The sequence below is a fragment of the Chlorella variabilis genome (assembly GCF_000147415.1).
Source record: "Chlorella variabilis unplaced genomic scaffold CHLNCscaffold_42, whole genome shotgun sequence".
Classification (NCBI taxonomy): Eukaryota; Viridiplantae; Chlorophyta; class Trebouxiophyceae; order Chlorellales; family Chlorellaceae; genus Chlorella; species Chlorella variabilis.
In genome coordinates, this window is record NW_005435047.1 from 81498 (window position 1) to 102190 (window position 20693).

The window sequence follows — 20693 nt, forward strand, 5'->3', positions numbered from 1 at the left end:
CCCGCAGCCGCAGCCAGACCAACACCGGGCCAGTGGCAGCCAGCCAAACCCGCCAGCCAGGCAGGGCGTGGCCTTGGCCGGCATGGCCACCCCTGCGGCAGCAGCAGCAGCCCCACGTGCAGGTGCTGGAGGCATGCGGGACAGCGCTGCCCCTCTAGAGCCCATCCTGCGTGCCCTGCAGATGCTGGGTGCCCGCAGCCAGCAGCAGGTGGAGGGGCAGGAGCAGCCGCGCGCGCCACGGGCGCCAGTCCCAGCCCATCTGCGCCTGCCCACGCTGCCCGCCCAGCTGCTGCCCGCCAACAGAGCCGCGTTTGGTGCCCCCAACGGCAGCACCACCCGGCCAGCTGGCGCCGCCACCATCACCACCGGCAGAGTTGGCGGCGCACCTGCCGGCGGCGGCGGCGGGGCCCTGCTTAGCCCCAGAGGGCCAGCTGCTGCCGCACCAGTGCTGTTCACAGCCAGCCCTGTGCTGATCCTGCCCACCCAGCAGGTCTGCCTGCTTCAGGCGCAGGAGCAGGTGCAGAGCCAGCACCGGGGTCACCAGAGCCACCCCAATCCACGCTCAGCAGCAGCCCAGGCACCGCGCACACGCAACAGCGGCGGCGCATCAGCGCTGCGCCGACAGCAGCAGCAGCAGCGCCAGCGCCAGCAGCAGCAGCTGCAGCTGCAGGCGCAGCAGCCACCGCCACCGCAGCCTCCACAGCGCCAGCAGCCCGATGCCCCAACAGTCGCTGCCGCAGGCAGCGCAGCTGGTGCAGCCATGGCAGCCGGCGGGGCGGATGTGGGCCCGCTGTTTGTGGCGGCACAGGGCAGAGCCCCTTTCCAATACGTCTTTGGCTCCAGCATGCAGGTCCGCCAGCCCCCACCCGCACCTCCAGGTACAGTATGCTGCCCTCATGCAGCTAGGCACACCCGCAGAGCGCACCCCATCGCATGTGGGCCCCCAGCTTCTGCCACTTTGCCGGCGTACCCAGAGTTTGCCAGACTGCCGCCACTCGGGCCACCTAGCCTATGTGTGTGGCATCCCCTTGTGTGTGGCATCCCCCTGCTGCAGCTGTGGAGCCGCGTGCCATCAAGCCCTCGCCAGCCACCACGCCCCCAAGCTCTCCAGCCTATGCTCACCGCCAGAAGCAGCCCGAGGGCCCGGGCGAGCAGCAGGCCGCCCCGCCCCGCCAGCCACAGCCACCCCAGCAGGATGGCGAGGGGCAGGCGGCTGGGGAGGATTCAAAGGGAGACGAGGGGGCTGCTGCCGCGGCGGCAGGGCAGCAGGACGAGCAGGCGCGGGGCGAGTTTGCTCCCTTTGCGGTCAGATCGGTGAGGGGCGCCGCCATGCCTCTCTGCATTCTTTAATTCCGTGCATGGGCCAGCCAGCTACTCGTCCTAGCGCAGTCACCGTAGCAAGCAGCATTCCTGTCTGCCTGGACGCCTCCCTGCTGCCTTGATTGGAAGTCACCTCTTTGCCTGCAGCCCCCGACGGATGATGGCGCCAAGCCCTTCTCCATGCGCTCCATGAAATTCAAGGTGATTGCAGGGTAGTTCGTCTAGGCAAGAGGACCAGAGTGAAAGAGCCAGCAGCATTGGGGCCGCGCGTCCCCGCTGTACCCTTCGCCAGCGCTGCCGCCGGCGGCTGCAGGCTGGCACTGCCACCGGCACATGTCAGCATGTTCCGCTGGCCATTTTGGCCATTTTCCGATCTGCGCTCCCTTTGTCCGGTGGCCTTTCTGTTGCAGGGTGTGTACAGGATGCCCACCGGCCGCTGGCGCGCCCAGTTCACTCATCGCAACAAGGTCATTCAGATTGGCATGTTTGACGGGGAGGAGGAGGTGAGGCAGCTGCGGGGAGCGGTGCGCTGAGAGCGTCAGGAGCAGCTCAAAGCGCTTGGCACTGTGGCCTGTCACATTCCCACACTGCCGGCGCTGATGCCCCGCGCACCTGCAGGCAGCGCGTGCGTGGGACATGGCGGCTGTGCAGTACCGCGGCGCAGCAACCAAGATCAACATCCCTGTCAGCCAGGCCACCATCCAGGAATGGCTCAAGGACAAGCCTGTTGGTGGGTGTGGGAGGGAGCTGAGTTGGTCTGGTCGAGCCAGCAGTGCTGGTCGAGCCAACAGCAACCCTGCAGCGAGTGCGGCAGGCTGCCATGGGGCACTGCTGAGCATTTGACCGTGTTGAGGTTTGCTGCTCACATCACAAAGCTGCCCGCCATCCTGCCGCAGGCTGGTCTTTCTTTTACGACGACAACGACCAGCCCCTGCCGCAGCCGCTGGCTGGCCAGGCCTTGCTGCAGAAGCAGAAGGAGCTGCAGCTGAAGCAGGCGAAGGAGCAGCAGGCAAAGGAGCAGCAAGCCGGCAAGGCAGACACCACGGATGCAAACAAGAAGGGCAAGAAAGAGCCATCAGCAGGCACCGCGGCAGCGCAGGGCAGCGAGGCAGGCAAGGCTCCAGCCTCCCAGGCCCCGCCTGCCGCACGCCCTGGAGCTGCGGCCCCGCTACGGGCAGCAGCATCGCCGTGTGCGGCGGCAGCACCAGCACCGGCAGCAGCTTCGCAGCCTTCATCGCCCAGGGCTGCTGCTGGCGCCGCCAGGCCCGCGGCAGCAGCCAGCACCGCCAAGCCCAGCATCGTTGAGCCCGCGTCGCTGCCGGCAGGCTCCATCCCCTTGCTCATCTCCACGCCAGTCGCCGAGGGCATTGTGCAGCTGCCAGGGCCGGTGCACATAGTGCAGGCGTCCCCGCCCGCCCTGCGGCTGGCCAGGGCCCCGGCCGCGGTGCCGGCTCCACAGCGGCTGCAGCCTCAGCCGCCGTTCCAGTCGCTGCCGCTGCCTGCAGCCCATCGCTACATGCCTGGCAATCAGCGGGGGCACCAGTCGGTGACCACAGGATCGCTGCTGCCTGGTGCACACACGGTGCCCATGCCGGTGATGGTGCAGAAGCGGCAGATGTCGCCGACGGCGGTGCCTGGAGCAGCATCGGTGCCGTATGCTGTGCAGATGCCACGGCAGCAGCCGCTTCGTGGGTCTCAGCCTCACCTGCCACAGCAGCAGCAGCAGCAGCAGCAGCCACAGCAGAATGGCCCTGCCAGGCCGCGTGCGGCGGCCGCCAAGAGGCAGCGTGCGGCGGCCCAGGCAGCCGCATCCCTGCTGGAAGATGTGCTGTCCCCGGTGGTGCCTTCAGCCACCACGAAGGAGGATCGCGCCCTGCGGGCCGCTCGTCGCTCTGCTGCCGCCGAGGAACGCTCAGCCGCCTCTGAAGCGGCTAGCACGCAACACCCGCGCCGCAGCCTGGCTGGCAGCCTGATTGCGGCGGCGGAGGCGGTGGAGGAGGCGGAGGCCGCGGCCGAGGTGGCGGCGGCAGCCATGGCACTGCAAAAGCTGCCACGTCTGACAATCAACACCTCTCGTGTGCAGCCAGTCACCGAGCCCGGCGCGGCAGCGCTCGGCTCTGCCCTGCAGCATCTGAACGGCGGCATCAGCCCCATGGCAGTCACAACATTGCATCCCGGTAGTCCCACCGCCACCACCCCGCACTCGCCGGGCAGCGCCAGGCCGCCGCACCGCCAGCGCAAGAAGCCGGCGCACGCCTCCCCTGACCTGCTGCCCTCGCCATGGGACCTACCTGTGGAGCGGCTGCACAGCCTCTCGCCGCCGCCGCACGGGGACCTGGGGCGGGGAGGCGGCACCAAGCGCCAGCGCACCGGCAGCCCTCCAGGCGTGCACTAGCCATCCCTAGGCAGCCAGCATCCGGCAGACGGCTGTACCATTCGTTGAATGAACAAATGTGTTTGCCTGCCTAGCCACTCTGTAGTCAGCGATCCTTGTGGTTACCCCAACAGCACCCTCCTGATTGCAGACCTGTCTTGCCTTGAATGCATGCCGCTGTTGTTGAGTCAATTGTAGCCGGTTACAACCGTCGTGATGAAGCAAGCAAGGCAGAGCGTCCCCCAGGGGATTGACTTGGTACATACTAACAGCCTAGGGGCGTAAGGGTCAGCCTGTTTCAGCTGCCAGACACGAGTGGCCACCAAACACAGCCATTGAGCACAGCCAAAAGACAGCGCACTAGCAGAGAAAACAGACGATGCCCGACTTGGTGGCTGGCCGAGCGAGCGCTGCCGCCACGAACAGAAGAAGAGCGGACGGGGCGCTCCAGCTGCTGCAGCCGCCCTGATGGGTGGGCCGCTCAAGCACACTGCTGGGGTGGAGCTGTGGGGCGCCTACTCCTGCTGCCGCGGCTGGGAGGGAGCGCGCACCATTGAGTCCCGCAGGGGCGACTCGCTGACAGCGTTCTCCATGAGCTGCTTCTTGGTGGGGCTGCGGCTGGTGCGCACTGCGGGGCAGGGGGAGCATCAACAGGCACGACAAAGCAAGGTGGTTGGTTGGAAGGATTGCGGTGATGATGCATGGCAATCATGGGAGAAGCAGGCACATCAAGTCAAGAGGGCAAGCGCTCAATGCCAGGTCCTCACCGGTGGCGGTGACGCCGCCGGTGTGCACGGCGGTCTGGAAAGCGGGGTTGAAGCTGCTGGTGCGGGCGGTGAGGTCGGCCTCGGCCTTGGCAGCCCGACGGCGGCGGATGTACTGCAGGGTAAGGGAGACGAGCAGAGCGGTTTCAGGAGTGCAAAGCAGCTGTAAAAAACAGGCCTGGCCTGTGCTCTGATTGGTTGCATGCTTGGTTTGGGTGCGCAGAGGTGGTGGGCGCAGCCCCACGAAGCCAGCCGCCGGCCTCCACGTGCATGCCCGGCTGCCCGCTCACCCAGAAAGCGCCTCCGCCCAGGATGATCACGCCGGCCAGCACGCCGCACACGGCGCCCATGATGGCCCCCGTGTTGGAGCCGCCGTCGTCACTGGAGGTAGAGGAGTCGGTGGTGGAGGCCTCGCCGTCGGTGGTGGTGGTGTCGGAGCCGGTGGTGGCGGCAGCGTCGGTGGCAGGGGCAGGCACCGCGGGGGCGCCCAGCCCGGCCTTGATGGTGCCGGGCACCACGGTGATGCCTGCGGGGCTGAGCAGGGTGTAGACTGTGTCGGTCTGCAGGGCCGCCACCGTGGCATCCGCGTTCTTGGTCTCCATGCCGGCGATGACGTGCACCTTGTCCTGCAGGCGGCAGCGGCAGGCAGGCGCGTGTGTTACATTTCTGTGCGATATGGGCTGGGTGGCCGGGCAGGGCAGCTTAAAGTGCTTGCTGCAGCACATGCACCAGCCCACATGCACCACCAGCAGCGTGGCGCTTTGGCGCACGCACCACGCGGCCTGCTGCCCAGCCAATCTAGAACGCACCTGGAGCAGGCGGCGGCCGGTGACCGACGCCACCGACACGACGTTGCAAGTGGCGGCGGGGTCGCCGGTGAGGCGCAGCAGCTGGGCGCAGAAGTTGGTGGCCTTGGTGGCCTGGAAGTCCGCAGGGCTGGTGCCGCTCACATCCATCTCCACGCTCAGCGCCTGGGTGGCGGTGGCAGCGGGGGCGGTGCCCGCGGCGCTGCCGGCGGCGGCGGTGGCGGGGGCGGCCGCGGGGGCGGCGGCAGGCGGGGCGGGGCAGAAGTAGTCCTTGATGTCGAAGTCGTAGTCCTTCTGGACCGTGCAGCGGCCGGTAGCGGGGTCGCGGCAGTACCCTGCGGCGTTGATCTCCTCGTTCTGGCACTTGCACTTGCACACGGAGCTGTCAAAGGTGCCCTGCAGAGGCACGGATTAAAGAAAGAAGGGGCAGGTGAACGGCAGCGAGCATGGATCCTCTGCCTGCGCCTGCACTGCCGTCGGCTGGGGCATGCACTTGCCCAGGTGGGCCCCAGCCCAGCCCCGGGCAGGCTGCTGCAAGACAGGGACTCACGTAGGCGCAGCCCTCATTGGGCATGACGCACAGGGCGGTGCCCTGGGGCAGCAGCGCCATCAGCTCCTTCTCGCTGGGGCACTTGGGGGAGTACTGGGAGGCGGGCACGGGGTTCTTCATCCAGTCCAGAACCTGCACCTGGGCAGGCCAGGACCAGGCCAGGTTTGGGCTCGATCCTCGCGGTCCTGCTGTCCTGCCCTGCCCGCCTTCCCGCAGCCCCGCCCCTCCCACCCAGCCAAGCGATGCGCATGCGCCCGCGCCTGCCCGCATCCGCCCACCTGGGAGGCGGTGACCAGGAAGACATTGGGCTGGGTCATGGCATACTCCAGGAACTGGTTGACCATTTCGGCGCGGCTGCAGCGCGAGGGAGGAGGACAGGGTGGACCAGCTGGTGCATGGGTGCCAGCAACTATGCTGCACTCCCATGCTGCCATGCCTCAGCAGGGGCGTGCAGCCGCGGCAAGGCCAAGTGCTGCTGCTGGCGCAGGCGGTGCTCACGCAGGGTCGGCGATGATCCAGGCGGCGTGGATGTAGATGCCCAGCGGCGCGCGGTTGCCGTTGTACCGCTTGTCAAACTCATCCTTGTAGAGCTCGTAGGCGTCGCCCTGCAAGACATGGCAGCCAAGAGCGGCAGGAGCAGGCAGCGCATGTCACAATCATACATGCATTCGTGAGGAATGCCTGCCAGCATTGCTGCTGCATTACTAGCAACCAACGTTCAGAAGCAAGGCTGGCCAGTGCGCCAGCCTACCAGGGGGTCCATGGAAGCCACAGTCACACCCGTCTTGTCCTGGATGTTCCACATGGGGAACTCCCACAGGCCGGGGTGGCTCTCGGTCAGGCCGCAGGTGCCGGTGCTGCACGCAGCAGGCGGGCAGGCACGAACCAGGCAAGGTCAGATGGCAGTGTCGAAACCCACCAACCAAGGCGCTTGGCACGCTAGCTGGCTGTGTTCAGCTCCGTTGTTCCCGCTTCCAGGCTAAACTTGAGCCCGTTCTTGTCCCCACCTGATGGAGCAGTCCTGGGGCAGGCCGTAGTCCATGGTATAGGGCCACAGCAGCTCGGAGGCAGAGGGGGAGGTGTCGGAGGGGAACTGCTCGCTGATGGAGGAGTCAAACTGGAAGCCTGCAGGTAGCGCCGATGGGTCACATCCAGCATGTTGGCACCATGCCAGGCCCAGTCGTGCAGGTGCTGGCAGCCAGGACAAGATACCTCAACAGCAGTCGGGGGCGACAGTCTGGCAGCCCGCCCGCACTCACCGTTCTTCTGCAGGATCGCGCGCTGCTCGAGGTTGAAGATGAGGTAGGGTGCGCGGAAGCCCACCACCTTCTCCTTGGGGATGCCGGCGGTCTCGTTGAGCCACTCACGCGCACCCACAATCTCGGAGGCGTTGGGGTTGGCCACGTGGTGCACCGTGTGGGTGGCAATCTCTGCAGGGCAGGCAGCCACGAGGGGGCGGACGCAGGCGCGGGGAGCGGTTGGGCGTACCGCCGCTGAGGTGCCCGGTCTGGTGCACCCGAGGGTGCCATCCATATGCTGCCCGGCTGCCTCCTGCTCGTCTCCCTCTCCCTCCTCGTTCCCCGTCTGGCCAGCTCACGCCCCGCCCGCTCACCGTGGCCGCGCACAAAGACCTGCTTCACCAGGTTTGGGTCGGTGTAGTCGATGCTGACAAACCAGGTGGCCGGCATCTTGCAGCCGTTCTTGTTGGTGTGGCGCTCGGTGATGTTGAGGATGATGGGCTGCGACACGACGGTGATGGCGTCGTCGTTGGTCAGCACGATGAACTGGGGCACGTCGCCATTGGCGATGCCGCCGGGTGGCGTGGTGGAGGCGCAGTGGCAGCCCAGGTTGCTCTGGCAGGTGCCCGGGCAGGCTGCGTGGAGGAGCGGCGGGGCGCGAGTCGGGTGTGAGCAAGGAGGGGATGCAGCACAGGTGAGGGGATGCATGGTTGCCACCACACAATGCGGTGCATGGGCTGAACAGTTGTCAGGTGAGCGGGCCGGCCCTCCGTTTGCCACTCACAATACTCGGCGGCGTGCACAGCGGCAACGCCCAGCAGCAGGGCCAGGGTGGCCCAGGCCATGATCTTAGACGCCTGCATGTTCCTGCATTGATGGCAGCAGGCAGGCAGGGCAGGCGGCTTCATTATGTGCAGACAGCAACTTGTTTGCCGCCAGCTGGCGGGCGGGCGACTGGCGGTTGGCAGGCGGGTAGGAGCGGCGGTGAGCGGCAGGGCGGCGGCCTCTCAAGGGGCCACTGCTGGGCATGTGGTTTCGCGCGTCCCGGTGCCCGTGCATCGCGGGGTGCAGCGAGCACACTGCCAGCCATCGCCGGCCGTGTCATGGGGGGACGTTGGTGCCCACAGGCTGGCGCCGGCAGAACCCACCGCCACTGCAGCATCAGGTGACAGGCTGCTGACCAGACGGCATCGCGGTGCCGGGCCTCACCTGTGAATGGTGGCGCAAGGGGAAAACCCACACAAGCCACTGGCAGTCACGTCCAACTTCCTCGATCGACCCAAACAGCCGAAATCACAACTGCAAAAGCCGCGGGCCCCGCCTGGCGCCTGTGCAGCCTCTCCAACGACCGTTGGACAGGCCGCTTTCTTTTTCGAATAGACCGCCGCGGGCCGCGCATTTCCCGTCCGTTCCTTGCCGTCGACACTCACTCCACACCCACTCCAGTTCCCCGCCAGTCCAAGGCAGGCAGGCCGCTGCTGGGAGGGAGACACCGGCGCACCCCTAGACCCGCGCACCCACAGCCTCCACAGGTCCGCCTGGCAGACGGGGCGGGGATGCGCAGCCCGATGGAGCGAAGAGTGGGCTTGGCTGCCACCATGCTTCGCTGCCTGCCCCTCGGTGGTTTGATGTTCGGTTGCCTGCGGTTGGGAAGCCATGCGCCCAGCATTTTTGCTTCTCTTCCCTGTCCGCGCTGCAGAGACCGTGAAAATGCAGCGCTGCCGGCTCGCCACCGCCTGGGCGGCCCTGCTGCTCCTGAGCAGCACCTGCATGGTCATGGCGCAGGAGCCAGCGCAGGTGTGCCGCTGCTACGCTTCCTCGCTGGGGTGGCGGAGAGTCGCTGGGGAGACTGCCCAGCGAGGGGAGGCCATGCTGTGTTTGGCACAGATGGGCATCACCTGCATGCCGACGATGCCGCGGCCTTGTTGCGCCTGCCACCCGTTTGGCAGGTCCCTGGCTACAACTGCCCCGCGTCCTGCGGAAAGAAGCCCAACTGCCACTGCGCCTCCCACGATATCCCCGGCAAGCTTACGCCCAACCAGACCCCCCAGTTTGTGGTGCTGGTGAGTGGGGCCGCCATGATATGGCCCAGCTGCGGCATATGAGCGGCTTCAGCGCCGGCACCCAGCTCGGCCCCCCGCATTGCAGTTGGTGGCTTGCCTACCGCTGTGAGCCTGCAGTGCCGGCGCCTTGCACCCAGTGATGGGGCAGCACACTCTCCATCCCAGCGACATGAGCAGCATGGTTTGTTCCCTCGGGCGGCTTGCCACCGCTGGCTGGCATGCAGACCAACGACGATGCCATCACAATCACCACCATGCCCGTCATCCTGGACATCACCACCACGCACTACAACCCGCAGGGCTGCGAGATCCCCGCTATGTGCGCCTGCACGCCCCGCAGCTCCCCTCCTGGATGCCTGCCCCATCGGCCAGCCGCGCCCCGACCACCCAGGCGTCCATCCGTCATTCATGGCCCGCATCCAGCACGCCCCCTCCCTCCCCCTCCCCACCCCGCCTGCAGGTGGTTTGTGTCCATGAACTACACCGACTACCACCTGGTGCAGGAGGTGTACATGAAGAACCACGAGATCGGCACGCACACGCTGCACCACGTGGCCAACCCGGGTGGGTGGGCCAGCAGGCATGGGCTGCACGGCAGGCGCAGCGCTGTGCTGGGCTTGGGCATGAGTGCATGCTGTGCTGAGCTGTGTTGTGGCCTGGCATGGCCTGGTGTGGTGCAGACCTGTTCCAGATTGTGGGCATGAAGCTGTGGCTCAACCAGACCGCGCACGTGCCGCTGGAGAAGATCCGGGGCTTCCGCGCCCCCTACCTCATGCACACCCCCGAGCAGCGCACCGTCCTGCAGCAGAACGGTGCGCGCCTGGCGCACAGCTCTGCTATTGCACAGCTCTCTGCTCCGCTGCCAGCACTGCACTACTGCCTTTAACCACTGCCTTGCTGCGCTGCCATGCAGGCTTCCTTTTCGACTCCTCCATCCCGGAGCCCTACCCCACCGCCACCTCCCCCGAGGCCAACGACCGCCTGTGGCCCTACACCATGGACTACGGCCTGCCCCAGCGCTGCGACCTGGGCACGGGTGAGCGGGCACAGCTGCTCCACATGGGGCAGGTGTACGAAGCCGGTGTACGAAGTCGCTTCCTTCCTCCCAGCGCGGAGAGAAGCAAAATGCAGCGGGGAGGTGGACGGTCACCCCCACCGAGGCCAGCAGCGCAGGGCAGTTGGATCTGCGGTCGCCACCGACCCCCGGAATCCTGCCGTCGGCTCAAGCCCGCCGGCCCACCTCTACCTCAACCCCGCAGGCCCCTGCTCCATCAACGAGACCCTGCCCGGCCTGTGGGAGTTCCCCATGTGGGACATCCAGGACGATAATGACGTGGTGCTGACCAACATGGACCCCCAGGGTGACCTGTTTGAGGCATACAAGCGCGAGTTCGACCGCTCCTACGGCGGGTGAGTGGGCAGTGCCTGGGGGCTGTGAGCAGGTGGCTGCAGGCAGGCAGGTGGTAGCGCAGCTGATGCTGTGGGAAGTGGAGAGCAGATGATGCTGTGGCAGATGGCCAAGGGCTGACAGCATGCCGACCCTGCCTGTGTTCCCACCTGGCCCTGCCTGCCCTGCCCGCAGCAACCGCGCCCCCGTGGGCGTCTACATCCACGCTGCCTGGCTCATGGATCCCACCCGCGCCGGTGCGCAAAGCGGGCAGCTTTGCTGTTGCTCCTAACGTTTGCGGCAGTGCATCTGCATGGCTGGTGGCCTGTGCAAGCCTTGCCGGTGCTGTGCCATCGCTCACGCCGCCTCTCCTCGCTGTCTTGCCTGCCCGCGCTTGTTGCTGTGGTGCAGCCAGCATGAATCGGTTCATTGAGTACGCCCTGGGCCACGAGAACGTGTGGTTTGCCACCATGAGCGAGGTGATTGACTGGATGAAGAACCCGGTGAGCGCGCAGAAGTATGCCGAGCAGCGCCAGGCCGAGGGCTGCGAGCCGCCCACCGACATGTGGTTCCCCAGCGGCAAGTACTGCGAGGGCATCACCTGCGTCAATGGTGAGTCCAGGCTCCCTCGGCGGGGTCGCTGATGGGCCGCTGCCGCCTTAATTGCTGCGTGGCTGGCATGGGGCAGCGGGAGGCAGGCGGGCACGCCTCGCCTCGGCTAACTCCCTCGACACATTTTGCCTGCCGCGCATTTTCCTTGTGAGCCCACTACACCAAACAAACTCACCCAACACACCTGACACACCCTGCAGGCAACTTCAGCGATGTGGCCTGCGAGTGCGTGTGCATCGCCGAATTCGTCAAGAACCAGCCCGGCTGGTGCGTGGACCCACAGACGGGCGCTTGCACCGTGCCCAAGGTCTTCTCCAACACCGACAAGTCCTTCCACTGCCCAGGTGAGGCGCCGCTGGGGCGGCAACAGCCAGCTGGCAGCAGCTGCCCAGAAGGCGAGCCCATGAATGCAGCTCTCTCTAGAACCAGAGCAGGGCAGCACAGCAACGCTGCCCTCCCCGACGCCGCTGGAGCTGCTGCATCTCCCTGCCACCAACCCCTGCCCCCGCCATCACTGCTTGCCTGCCGCAGATGGCTCCACTCGTGAGGTGCCCGACACCACACCCGTGGCCCCCAGCGCCGACGACTCCGCCGCCACCTGCGGCCACGGCATGCAGGACTTTGTGGGGCTGGGCATCAGCGGCACCGAGGACAATGCCCTGCTGTACAGCCAGGCGCTGCGTGCCGTGGACGGCCTCTGCGACACCTGCGCCGCTGCAACGGACCCCTCTGGCAACTACTTCACACTGGTGCTGCCGGTGAGCTGGGGGGTGATGGGTGGACTGAGGGCGCCCCCTGGCCTGGGCCCAGCTCAAACAGCCATTGATTCCAGACAGTGGCTGCTGGCTGGGGGCTGTGTCACCTAGGGCTGCGACTGCTCGGTATAGATGCGCAGGCATGGAGAGGCCAGACAGATTGCCCTCCTCCCGCCTTCCGCCCCGCGTAACGTGCTCCCAGCTGCCCGCCGCCGCCGCAGTACACCACCGCGGTGACCAGCGTGCAGCTGACCACGGGCGAGTCTGCGGAGGGTGCCTTCATCTTTGTGGGCGACTCCTCCTCCAACAACGGCATGGACAACCCCGTGTGCGCTATGGTGCGTGGGCCCGGCAGCTCCGCCTGCTTGACGCACTACAGCGCAGCACAAACACTCGATCGTGGAGCGTGCGGGCCTTTGCCATCATCAGCTGCCACCCCGGCGCCACCCCTTGCTGCTGTGCTGCTGCTGCTTGGCTGTGCCTCACCCGCCACCGCCTCGCCCCGCTCGGTCTTTCAGAACCTGGACCTGCCAGCCAACACCGCCGTGGCCGTCAACTGCACCGGCGTGGGCAAGTATGTGACCCTGGCGGTGCCCAAGAACCTCTCCATCTGCGACATCTACGTGGAGGGTGCTCCCGCCGCGCCCACCACAACCACCACCCCCACCACAACCACCACCCCGCAGCCCACCACCACCCCTGCAGCCTCTGTCCCCGAGGGCACCGGGTGAGGCTCCGCTGCATCATGCATGCCTGCCCACCTCCCTCGCCCTGTCCCTCGGCACGCCTTCCAGACCAGCCGCCCCGAACTCTCTGCGCTGCTCCTCTGCCCGCAGCGTCGCCACCCGCGCCGAGCTTGCCGACGAGCTGGTGAGCCAGCTGCTGGGCGGCGCCGAGAGCGACTCCAGCTTTGCCACCACCAGCGATGAGGAGGAGGAGATCAAGCCCGACTTCAGCCGGGTGGGCATGGAGGGAGCCAACCCCGAGACCGACCTCTCCCAGGAGGAGCTGCTGCAGGTGTGGTGGGCACATGTGTGGCACAGGCGCACCAATGCCTGGCCCCAGGGTGGATGGTCGGGTGGCTGGTGTCACAGCTGATGCATGGCTGGTGGGTGGTGCCAGCGAGATTGCTGCTGTCTTTTGTGGGCTGGTCTTGAGAGCCGCCTGCTGGCCGTCCCTTCTGCAGCAACTTACGGCCACGGCAAACCAGGAGGTTGTGGCGATCAATGCTGCTCTTGGGGTCAAGAAGAAGAACAGTCGTAAGCAGCTGTAGAGCACTGAAAGCAGCGTGGTGCTGGTGGTATAGGCCTCGAGCAAGGAAGGTGGACAGCGAATGAACGACTCTACACCAACAGCAGCACCGCCCGCCGCCACGCCACGGAAGCTCAGATCAGTGAACCGGCAAGCAACTGCGCCAATTTGATTCGTCCTGATAACTATTCCGCTCTGCGCTGCTTGCTGTCAGCTGAACCAAGCTGCTGTAAGCCAGCGCGGGTGAATGCAAATCTGTTTTGAGCGGGCATGCGTGTGAAGAACAGCCAGCCGTCTGTATGGATGGTTACAACAGAGCGAGTCATCAGGATGGATGGAGTGACGGAGAAGGAGCAGGAGTTGGCAGCGGACGGGCATGGAGTGAGAATTTGCAATGGCATGCGCCAACGCTTGCTCCCATGCTGGCATGCAGCCTGCCGCGCCCGCTCATCGCCGTGCGCGGCGGATGGGGCCGCTGCTGAACGCCCACGTCACGTGCACAATCTGCGGCAGGAGCAGCGGCGGCGAGGTGACACACCTCAACTGAATACACAGCCAGCGCCGCCACTACATAACCTCCTGCCCCCATCCACCCCGGCTGTGTGCGATGTGCAGCCACCACCCGGCACCACCTCACAGCGCCTGCCCCAGGCCTGCCTCCCACACACACACACCTCTACCAGGCCCCCTCCTGCGCCACACCCACCTGCGTGAGCAGCTCCTTGCCCTCCATCTCCTCAATGGCAGCCTGCGCCTCCTGCTTGGTGCCGTACTCGACGAGCGCGTAGCCCTTGACAAAGCCGGTGCGGCGGTCCAGGTTCATGTAGATGTTCTTCACGTCGCCAAACTCTGGTTTGTTGTGCAGGAGGGGTGAGGGAGGAGCAGAGGCAACGACATTGACACGTTGAATGCAAAAACAGCGGCCGGGTCAGAGAGCAGCATGACCCTCCGTGCACGCTTTGTTGCATGTTAGACGTGAGTGCAGACCCCGCCCACCCAGGCAAATGACAAGCGTCAAGACCAGCCCATGCATACACACCTGCAAAGGCGTCGTGCACGTCCTCCTCTTGCGCCTCCTCGTGCACCCCAGTCACCAGCACCACCCAGCCCTCCACGGCTGCAGCAGCACGTCAGCAGCACGCGCTTACATTCAGCAGGCCGGCAGGCCAAGCCAGGCTGGGACAGAGGCACAACGGCTGCACTGGTGCCGGCAAGCCTGTCTCCAGCGCCTGCAGCGAGCTCACATTTCGCGGGGCCGGGCCCGGCCTTGTCCGAGGGCAGCGCCTCAAACTGGCCGCCCTGCAGCCGGTCCTCAAGCTCCATCGGCTCCCGGAAGCCGCGGCCCTGCACCGCAGCACACAGCCAAGCATCCGCAAGTGAATAAGCAGGTTGTTTTCGGGAGACGCGCCGCAGGCGTGGGTCGCGCCGCCGCCACTGCCGGGCGCCATGCCTACGGCACAAGCGCCCCTGAAAGAGTCTCAATTCGCGCCCCGGACCACAGGTGGCCCTCGCATCGGCCAGCAAACCCCTTGCCTTCTGCTTGCGGGCCCCGCCGCGCGGCCGGTCGACGTCCATGCTGCCTGCCGCCTGCTGCTAGCCTGCAAGGGTGGTGATTGCAGAACAGGCGCCGGTCTGGCAGCCTGAGGTCGCAGAAAGCGGCGATGATCTCCAGGTCGGCCCTGCTGTGCGCCAAGCACCCATCACGCAGCATAAATGGCTCTATACTGACGACACGCACCTAGTTGCCACTGCACTGGCCCTCTGACCTGCGGGATGTGTGTGATGAGAAGGGAAGCAGCAGGGCAAACACAGGGCGAGGTTTGCGAAGCCTATGACACTTGCACAACACGCAGAGCGGGAGAGTGCGGTGCCTGGGGCCTTTGCATTGCGTTCCTGCTTTCTTCAGGCGCACCCCCCCAAAACCAGCGCCTACGGCACCCCTGCGCGCTCCCGCCATTGCTCATTGGCGTCAATTGACGCTTGAAGATTAATAGCACCTCCCAGGGGCGCCCACGACTCCATGCCAAGGGTTTCACATTGCCTGCCCAACTTTGTTTCACCTGGCTGCATGATAAGCGACGGCAAGTAAAGGCAGGCAATGGAGCGATACTGGTGCAGGCGTCTGTGCCAGGTCTGGGCTGGGAAAGGAGAAGACCGCAAGACAGGTCGGTGGCCTGCACGCCAAAGTATGTTGTGCTTCGCTGCCTGACCTGTGCACGATCGTGCCTGATCGTCAGAAACCCAGGCGCCCCATGCCGATGCCTGCTCGTCACGGCGCCCCCGCCGCCTACGTCGCTGCGTTGCATTCTGTATGTTTTTGTGGCCGCCCGGGATCATTGGCAGATCGTCTAGCACTGACGCATCATTGATAGGTTGGGTATCGAGGGAAATAGTTGTCAAAAAGGTAGTCCTCCATCTTGTAGATTTCCGCATTGTCAAGAACGTCCTTCACTGCAGGCTGGCTGCTGGGCGGGCACGACAAAGGGGACGTGTTCATCAAGTGCACCAGCTCCTGTTGCGCAACCGCCTCGGACACGCTGGCAGAGGGCAAGTTGGATGCAGAGGGGCGCTTCTGCCGCACCGGCGGCGGCTGCATCATGACATGCGCCGTGTTCGAGAAGCATGCAGGTGCGAGGGAGCCCAGATGGATGGGGGCAGGAGGAGGTGCTGGAGGAGGGAGATGCAGCAGTGGGATCCGTGGCGGCGCCGCTGCTGGTGGTACACCCCTCCACTCCAGCGAGGCTGAGCTTCCTACTGACTGCGGTGCGCAGGGTGCGGCAGCCACAAGAAATGGAAGGCCAGCATTCACACGTGCAGCAGCGGCCAGAGCAGTGGCAGCGGTGGTGCGCCGAGAGAGGGAGAGCTGGGCGCTGCAGGCGCTGATGACGACCCGGCGCTGGCAGTGGCCCACACTCACGCCCCAGACTCCGGGCCCAGTACAGCCATTGCATGGATGCGCAGCTGCGGCAGGTGGGTGTGGGGCCGGGCCAGCCTCATGCCCTCTCGCTTTCCCCCCTGCTTCTCCCCCCTCTCGCTGTTTCGTGTCCTCTCTGCCGAAAGGCTGCTGGCTGCGCTGCAGGGAGCTGGAGCGGCGGTACCGGCTGGCCGCGGACCAGGTGTATGTCTGGGTGTTTTGGCCTGCAGTAGGCCGCTACGGCGCCTGGTTCAAAGGTGGGCAAAGCCCGCTGGCGTGCGGGTGGCAACGGCAGCCCGCCTGGCGTGTCGCCTGCTGCACCACCCGGCGCAGGCGGCCTCCCAGCACGCCGGCACCACGCCGTGCTGTGGGCAAGAGGAAAGCCGGCAGCCCCACCTGCCCGCCCCCTGCTCGCCCCACTTTGCAGGCAAGGTGGTGTCCTTCGACGAAAGCAGCCGTGCTGACCGCGAAATGTTCTGCACGCACCGGGTGGAGTATGAGGATGGGGATGTGGAGGACTTGCACCTGGCTCAGGAGCTCTTCAGCCTGCGCCCGCCGCCCGAGTGGACCCAGCAGCAGCAACCGGAGGAGCAGCAGCAGGAGCCGGGACAGCAGCAGCAGGAGCCGGGACAGCAGCAGGAGCAGCAGCAGGAGCCAGGGCCGGGGCAGAGGGGCGCTGGGGTGCAGCAGGCGACGGCAGAGGACAGCGAGGGGGACCAGGAACAGCGGCAGCAAGCGTCTGGCAGCCCTGGCACATGCGCGGCGGCAGCAGCGCCACGCCGCCGTGGCAAAAAGCGCAGGCATCGCGGCACGCCCGTGCCGCGGGGGCATGGGCAACAGGCCCAGGCAGGGTTGCCTGTGCAGCCGGCGGCTGCAGCTGCCGCCGTTGATCTGCCAGCGCCTCTGCATCAGGCGGGGCCTCCAGCACCGCAGCAGCAGCCGGCTGCTGCTGCGGCAGCGGGTCCGCCCCGCAGCCTGGCAGATCGCATGGCAGCGGCCATCCAGGCCTGCCAGCAGCAGCCAGCGGCGGTTGACGCGGGCCTGAGCAGCACGGTTTGGGAGGAATACCTCGGCAAGTGGCAGGGGTTTGATCCGGCGGTGCAGGGCTCGGCGCTGAATGTGGTGGAGCAGGTGCTGAAGGAGGGGCAGTTTGCGATCCTGTCGGTAATTGTGGACGACCTCCTGCGGGGCCTGGCCTGAGCACCTGTGTGGCGGGCAGAATTTGGCCAGAGCACTGCAGGGTTGGCAGAGCTTCTGGCCCCTTGCCCTTCACGATTGGTTCTGTTGGTTCTGTTCCTTGTAACGTTGAAGCTGCATGATGGCCTACTGTGCTGTGCATGCGTGCATGATTGGCCATGCTGGCCATACGCGAGCACCACCGATCGGGCGAGCGTGTTCATTAAATTGCTGTCGTGCTTCTCAACAGTGCCTTGGCAACCCTGCAAGTCGACCTCCGCCATCCCTCCGACACTGAACCGAGGCCATGGGTGCCCGACTGCAGGCAGCAGCCATTTGTCTGCTTGTCTGCATCGCATCTCTCACTCCAGGGGAGGCAGTGCAAGGTGTGGCTCTGCTGAAATGGGTCGGCATGTTTGCGGCATGTCCCGCCGCCGCCGCTACCCATTGCATTTGCTGCTTCCGCTGTCAACTGCTCCCCCTACTGCAGGCGGCGGTGGTGGCAGGGTGGCAGGGACAATGCAGGACCCGCTTGGCAGCCTGTTTGGCGGTGCCGGCGGCGGCGAGTCTGGCGGCGCAAGCTTCAGTCTGATTGAGAGCCTGCTCCAGCTCGCACTAGGGCAGCCGATATACGGGAAAAACTGTGGGCCAAGTGTGGCGAGCGATACATACATAGATGACTTGGTAAGGGTGGCGTCTGCGCCGGGTGGGGCTATCTGCCCTCCCACACCAGCGCCGCTTCGACCTCGCATATGGATGCAGGACCACTGTTGCCACATCCACGACCTGTGCCACCAGCAGCCCGAGCAGCAGGCGGCCTACCGGTACTGTGAGATGGGCAACCCCGGCCTGGATACCTTCCTACGCAGCTTTGGGGTGGCGTGCCAATGCGACGCGGCACTAGTGCGCTGCATCGACCGGGTGCGCGGCCGCTGCGACAGCCTGCCGTCGGAGCAGCGGGGAGGCTGCCGGGCCCGAAATGCATACAAGCTCAGTAAGGCCGCGGACATCCACCTTGCCTTCACATTCCTGGACAACTGTGCCAAGTGCCCTGCGGCTTGATAATCTCTCTCCCTTTCCCTTCACTTTCACTCCCAAACTGTGACTGTCCTGCGGGGAGTCTTCAGCCTGCACCCGGCTGGCCCCATATCAGCCTGCGCCATTACATGCTGTGTGCGTGATCCAGGTGATCATTGCACTGGTGCGTGAGGGCATGGAAGGGAGGCAGCGGCGCATGCGCTTGCCGGCAGCAGGCAGGCAGGCGGTGCGTGGCCTGGCGTGTGTGGCGTCAGGGAGCGGTGTGGGCATGCAAAAGCACGCGGGTGCCAGCAGTGGCAAGGAGCCAGGAGCAGGGAAAATAATGGCACAGTGCAGATGCCACCAGCGGAGTGGAAAAGAAACAAAACTGGGTGCCGCATGGGCGGGGCGCGCCAACTGTGGTGTCTTGCGCACGAGGGAGGCGCGAGTCGGCACGATGCCCCCTTGGGGGGCGCGGCCCGCCGCCGAGTCAAAACTGGGCGCCCCCAGCCGCAGCCGCTGGCTGCTGCGGGCTGGGGGCTGCCGTGGGGTGGCCAGCCGAGCCTGCCGGTCATTCGGGCGCCGCCGTGGGCGCGTCAGAGCAGCAGGAAGGCGGCTACGTCAGACAGGCTGACGATGCCCTCCACGCGCCGGCTCTCGCCATCCACCACCACCAGCCGCCGCACCCCCGGCACTGACAGCCGCTCCACCACCGTGCGCAGCGCGTCGTGCGGCGTGCACACGTGCAGGCGGTGCTGCTTGGAGCCGGGCGGCGGCTGGCTGCCGGGGTCGGCGCCTAGGCTGGAGGCGGAGCCACGCGGGGAGCCGCCCCACTGTGGCGGCGGCGCGCCGCCCCCCGCCCCCGCCGCCAGCTGCGGCGGCGGCAGCGCCTGCCCCGCCAGCGCCAGCGCCTGCCCCACCGTCACATCCTCAAACTGGAGCCGGGCATAGGCGTTGCTCTGCGGCGGCGGCGGTGGCGGCGGGGCCGCGTCAGCAGCGGGAGAGGGAACGAGGCCAGGCGCCCGGCGGCGCTGCCGAGCCTCCGCCGCCTCCGCAGGCGGGCCCACCAGCCCCGCCGTCCTTGCCCAGGCTGCACCTCGCCTCCACGCCGCCACAAGCCGCCCCTCCTCAACCCCACAGCGCCGCCACTCCTCAACCCCACGGCCCCGCCCCACCTTTGCGAGCATGGTGATGTCTGCCCGAGCGTAGATGTCGAGCAGCACGCCGTTGGCGTCCACCACAGGCAGGCAGGACACCCCCGCCTCCAGCAGCAGGCCCAGCGCGTGCGTCAGCGGCGTGTCGCCACGCACGCACGCCAGCTTGGACACGCGCCGCTGCTGCCGCCGCAGGCGCGGGTCGCCGCCGTTGGTCTACGGCGAAGGAGGGGGGATGGGGGGGGAGGGGGGGTGGGGGGTAGCGTGGCGCGGCGGGCGGCCGGCGGGCCCACACATACAAACACACACACGAACCAGGGCGGCGCAGCAACATGAGGCCATGCTCTGCTTGGTTTGTGGCTGCCTCCCTGCCTGGCTGCCGAGCCCGCGCCCCCGCCCGCCCCCGGCCCCTCACCTGCCGCGGCTGCTCCTCCCCCTGCGCCACCCCCGCCGCCAGGCTGCTGGTGGGCGCCCAGGTGCCGATGGGCAGCGCCGACAGCGGCTGCGCCAGCAGCGGCAGCGATGCCAGCGAGGCGCGGAAGTGGCGCATCAGGCAGGCCAGCACGCCGCTGATGGTGGCCGTGTGCAGCACGTCGCCGTCCAGGCAGTTGGCGGCGGCGGCAGAGGCGGAGGGCGAGGGCGGCGCCGCGGGGGGCACGCCGCCGGGCGAGGGCGCCGCCGAGGCGGCGGAGCCCGCGCCTGCGACGGCAGCGGCCACGCAGGCAGGCAGGCAGGCAGGTGGTACCAAGGTCACAAGGGGCCGGGGAGGGAGCCAGGCGGGGGCGGCTGACGCTGCGGCGCAAGCAGCGCCCGCCTCCCCTGCCGCCGCCCGCCTCCCCTGCCGCCGCCCGCCCCCACCTTGCTTGCCGCTCTCGGCCTGCGTGGCGAGCACGGGTGCCATGCTGCAGCCGCGCTCAAACAGGGTGCGCACCACCGCCGCCAGGCTGTCGTTGGGGCGCACCGCCACCAGCGGCTTGGGCGGCTGCACGCCCTCCGCCACCAGCTCCTCACGCAGCGCCCTGTGGGTGTGGGTGGGTGTGTGGGGGCAGGTGCATGAGGAGGCAGGGAAGCGGGGGCATGGGGAGGCGGCGAGAGCCCTCCTGCCTGCTCTGGGCCGAACGACTGTCCAGCCCCGCCCCACCGCCCCGGCCCCGCCCGCCGCCCTCCAGACCCCGACCATGCAGGCCCTCCCTCAGCCCCTGCCAACCCTCCCGCCTCTTCGCCCGCCCAGCCGCGGCCGCCCAGACGGCGCCCATCAGCCGCATCGCCCAGCCGCGGCCGCACCCCGGGCAGCCTCCCACCCCCCTCTTGG

At 67.0% G+C, this 20693-nt stretch overlaps 6 protein-coding genes across 6 annotated transcripts in view; 3 read left to right on the forward strand and 3 right to left on the reverse strand.

Moving 5' to 3' along the window:
* Positions 1 to 82: 82 nt before the first annotated feature.
* CHLNCDRAFT_142555 (hypothetical protein) lies at positions 83 to 3715 on the forward strand (the record flags this gene model as incomplete). Its single annotated transcript, XM_005842782.1, has 6 exons — positions 83 to 878; positions 1055 to 1314; positions 1468 to 1521; positions 1731 to 1823; positions 1939 to 2050; positions 2217 to 3715. 6 exons carry the CDS (start codon positions 83 to 85, stop codon positions 3713 to 3715), a joined length of 2814 nt encoding a protein of 937 aa, XP_005842844.1.
* Positions 3716 to 3885: 170 nt separating this feature from the next.
* On the reverse strand, positions 3886 to 8329 carry CHLNCDRAFT_59447 (hypothetical protein). Its single transcript, XM_005842800.1, has 13 exons — positions 8262 to 8329; positions 7837 to 7919; positions 7427 to 7687; positions 7074 to 7244; positions 6822 to 6939; positions 6566 to 6671; positions 6313 to 6419; positions 6093 to 6168; positions 5815 to 5946; positions 5268 to 5660; positions 4749 to 5084; positions 4462 to 4573; positions 3886 to 4322 (listed from the first exon to the last, which is right to left on the reverse strand). The coding sequence occupies exons 2-13, from the start codon at positions 7913 to 7915 to the stop codon at positions 4210 to 4212; spliced, it is 2004 nt and encodes a 667-aa protein (XP_005842862.1). The 5' UTR covers positions 7916 to 7919; positions 8262 to 8329; the 3' UTR covers positions 3886 to 4209.
* Positions 8330 to 8762: 433 nt separating this feature from the next.
* On the forward strand, positions 8763 to 13142 carry CHLNCDRAFT_55609 (hypothetical protein; the record flags this gene model as incomplete). Its single annotated transcript, XM_005842783.1, has 15 exons — positions 8763 to 8849; positions 9002 to 9115; positions 9340 to 9434; positions 9576 to 9679; positions 9796 to 9927; positions 10029 to 10151; positions 10375 to 10525; positions 10698 to 10759; positions 10914 to 11114; positions 11315 to 11458; positions 11646 to 11872; positions 12091 to 12207; positions 12388 to 12596; positions 12706 to 12886; positions 13056 to 13142. The coding sequence occupies 15 exons, from the start codon at positions 8763 to 8765 to the stop codon at positions 13140 to 13142; spliced, it is 2034 nt and encodes a 677-aa protein (XP_005842845.1).
* Positions 13143 to 13414: 272 nt separating this feature from the next.
* On the reverse strand, positions 13415 to 14950 carry CHLNCDRAFT_33380 (hypothetical protein). Its single transcript, XM_005842801.1, has 6 exons — positions 14859 to 14950; positions 14654 to 14718; positions 14365 to 14464; positions 14160 to 14237; positions 13827 to 13969; positions 13415 to 13624 (listed from the first exon to the last, which is right to left on the reverse strand). The coding sequence occupies exons 2-6, from the start codon at positions 14693 to 14695 to the stop codon at positions 13568 to 13570; spliced, it is 420 nt and encodes a 139-aa protein (XP_005842863.1). The 5' UTR covers positions 14696 to 14718; positions 14859 to 14950; the 3' UTR covers positions 13415 to 13567.
* Positions 14951 to 17966: 3016 nt separating this feature from the next.
* Positions 17967 to 18272, forward strand: CHLNCDRAFT_142560 (hypothetical protein; the record flags this gene model as incomplete). The annotated part of the gene is made up of 1 exon (XM_005842784.1): positions 17967 to 18272. One exon carries the CDS (start codon positions 17967 to 17969, stop codon positions 18270 to 18272), a length of 306 nt encoding a protein of 101 aa, XP_005842846.1.
* Positions 18273 to 18823: 551 nt separating this feature from the next.
* CHLNCDRAFT_142561 (hypothetical protein) overlaps positions 18824 to 20693 on the reverse strand; it is a gene marked incomplete at both ends in the record, with an annotated part of 3577 nt that continues 1707 nt past the window's right edge. The window contains 4 exons of the mRNA XM_005842802.1: positions 18824 to 19186; positions 19403 to 19597; positions 19797 to 20080; positions 20240 to 20400. Of these exons, the coding sequence (XP_005842864.1) occupies positions 18824 to 19186; positions 19403 to 19597; positions 19797 to 20080; positions 20240 to 20400 (1003 nt within the window). The remainder of the gene's footprint in view (positions 19187 to 19402; positions 19598 to 19796; positions 20081 to 20239; positions 20401 to 20693) is intronic.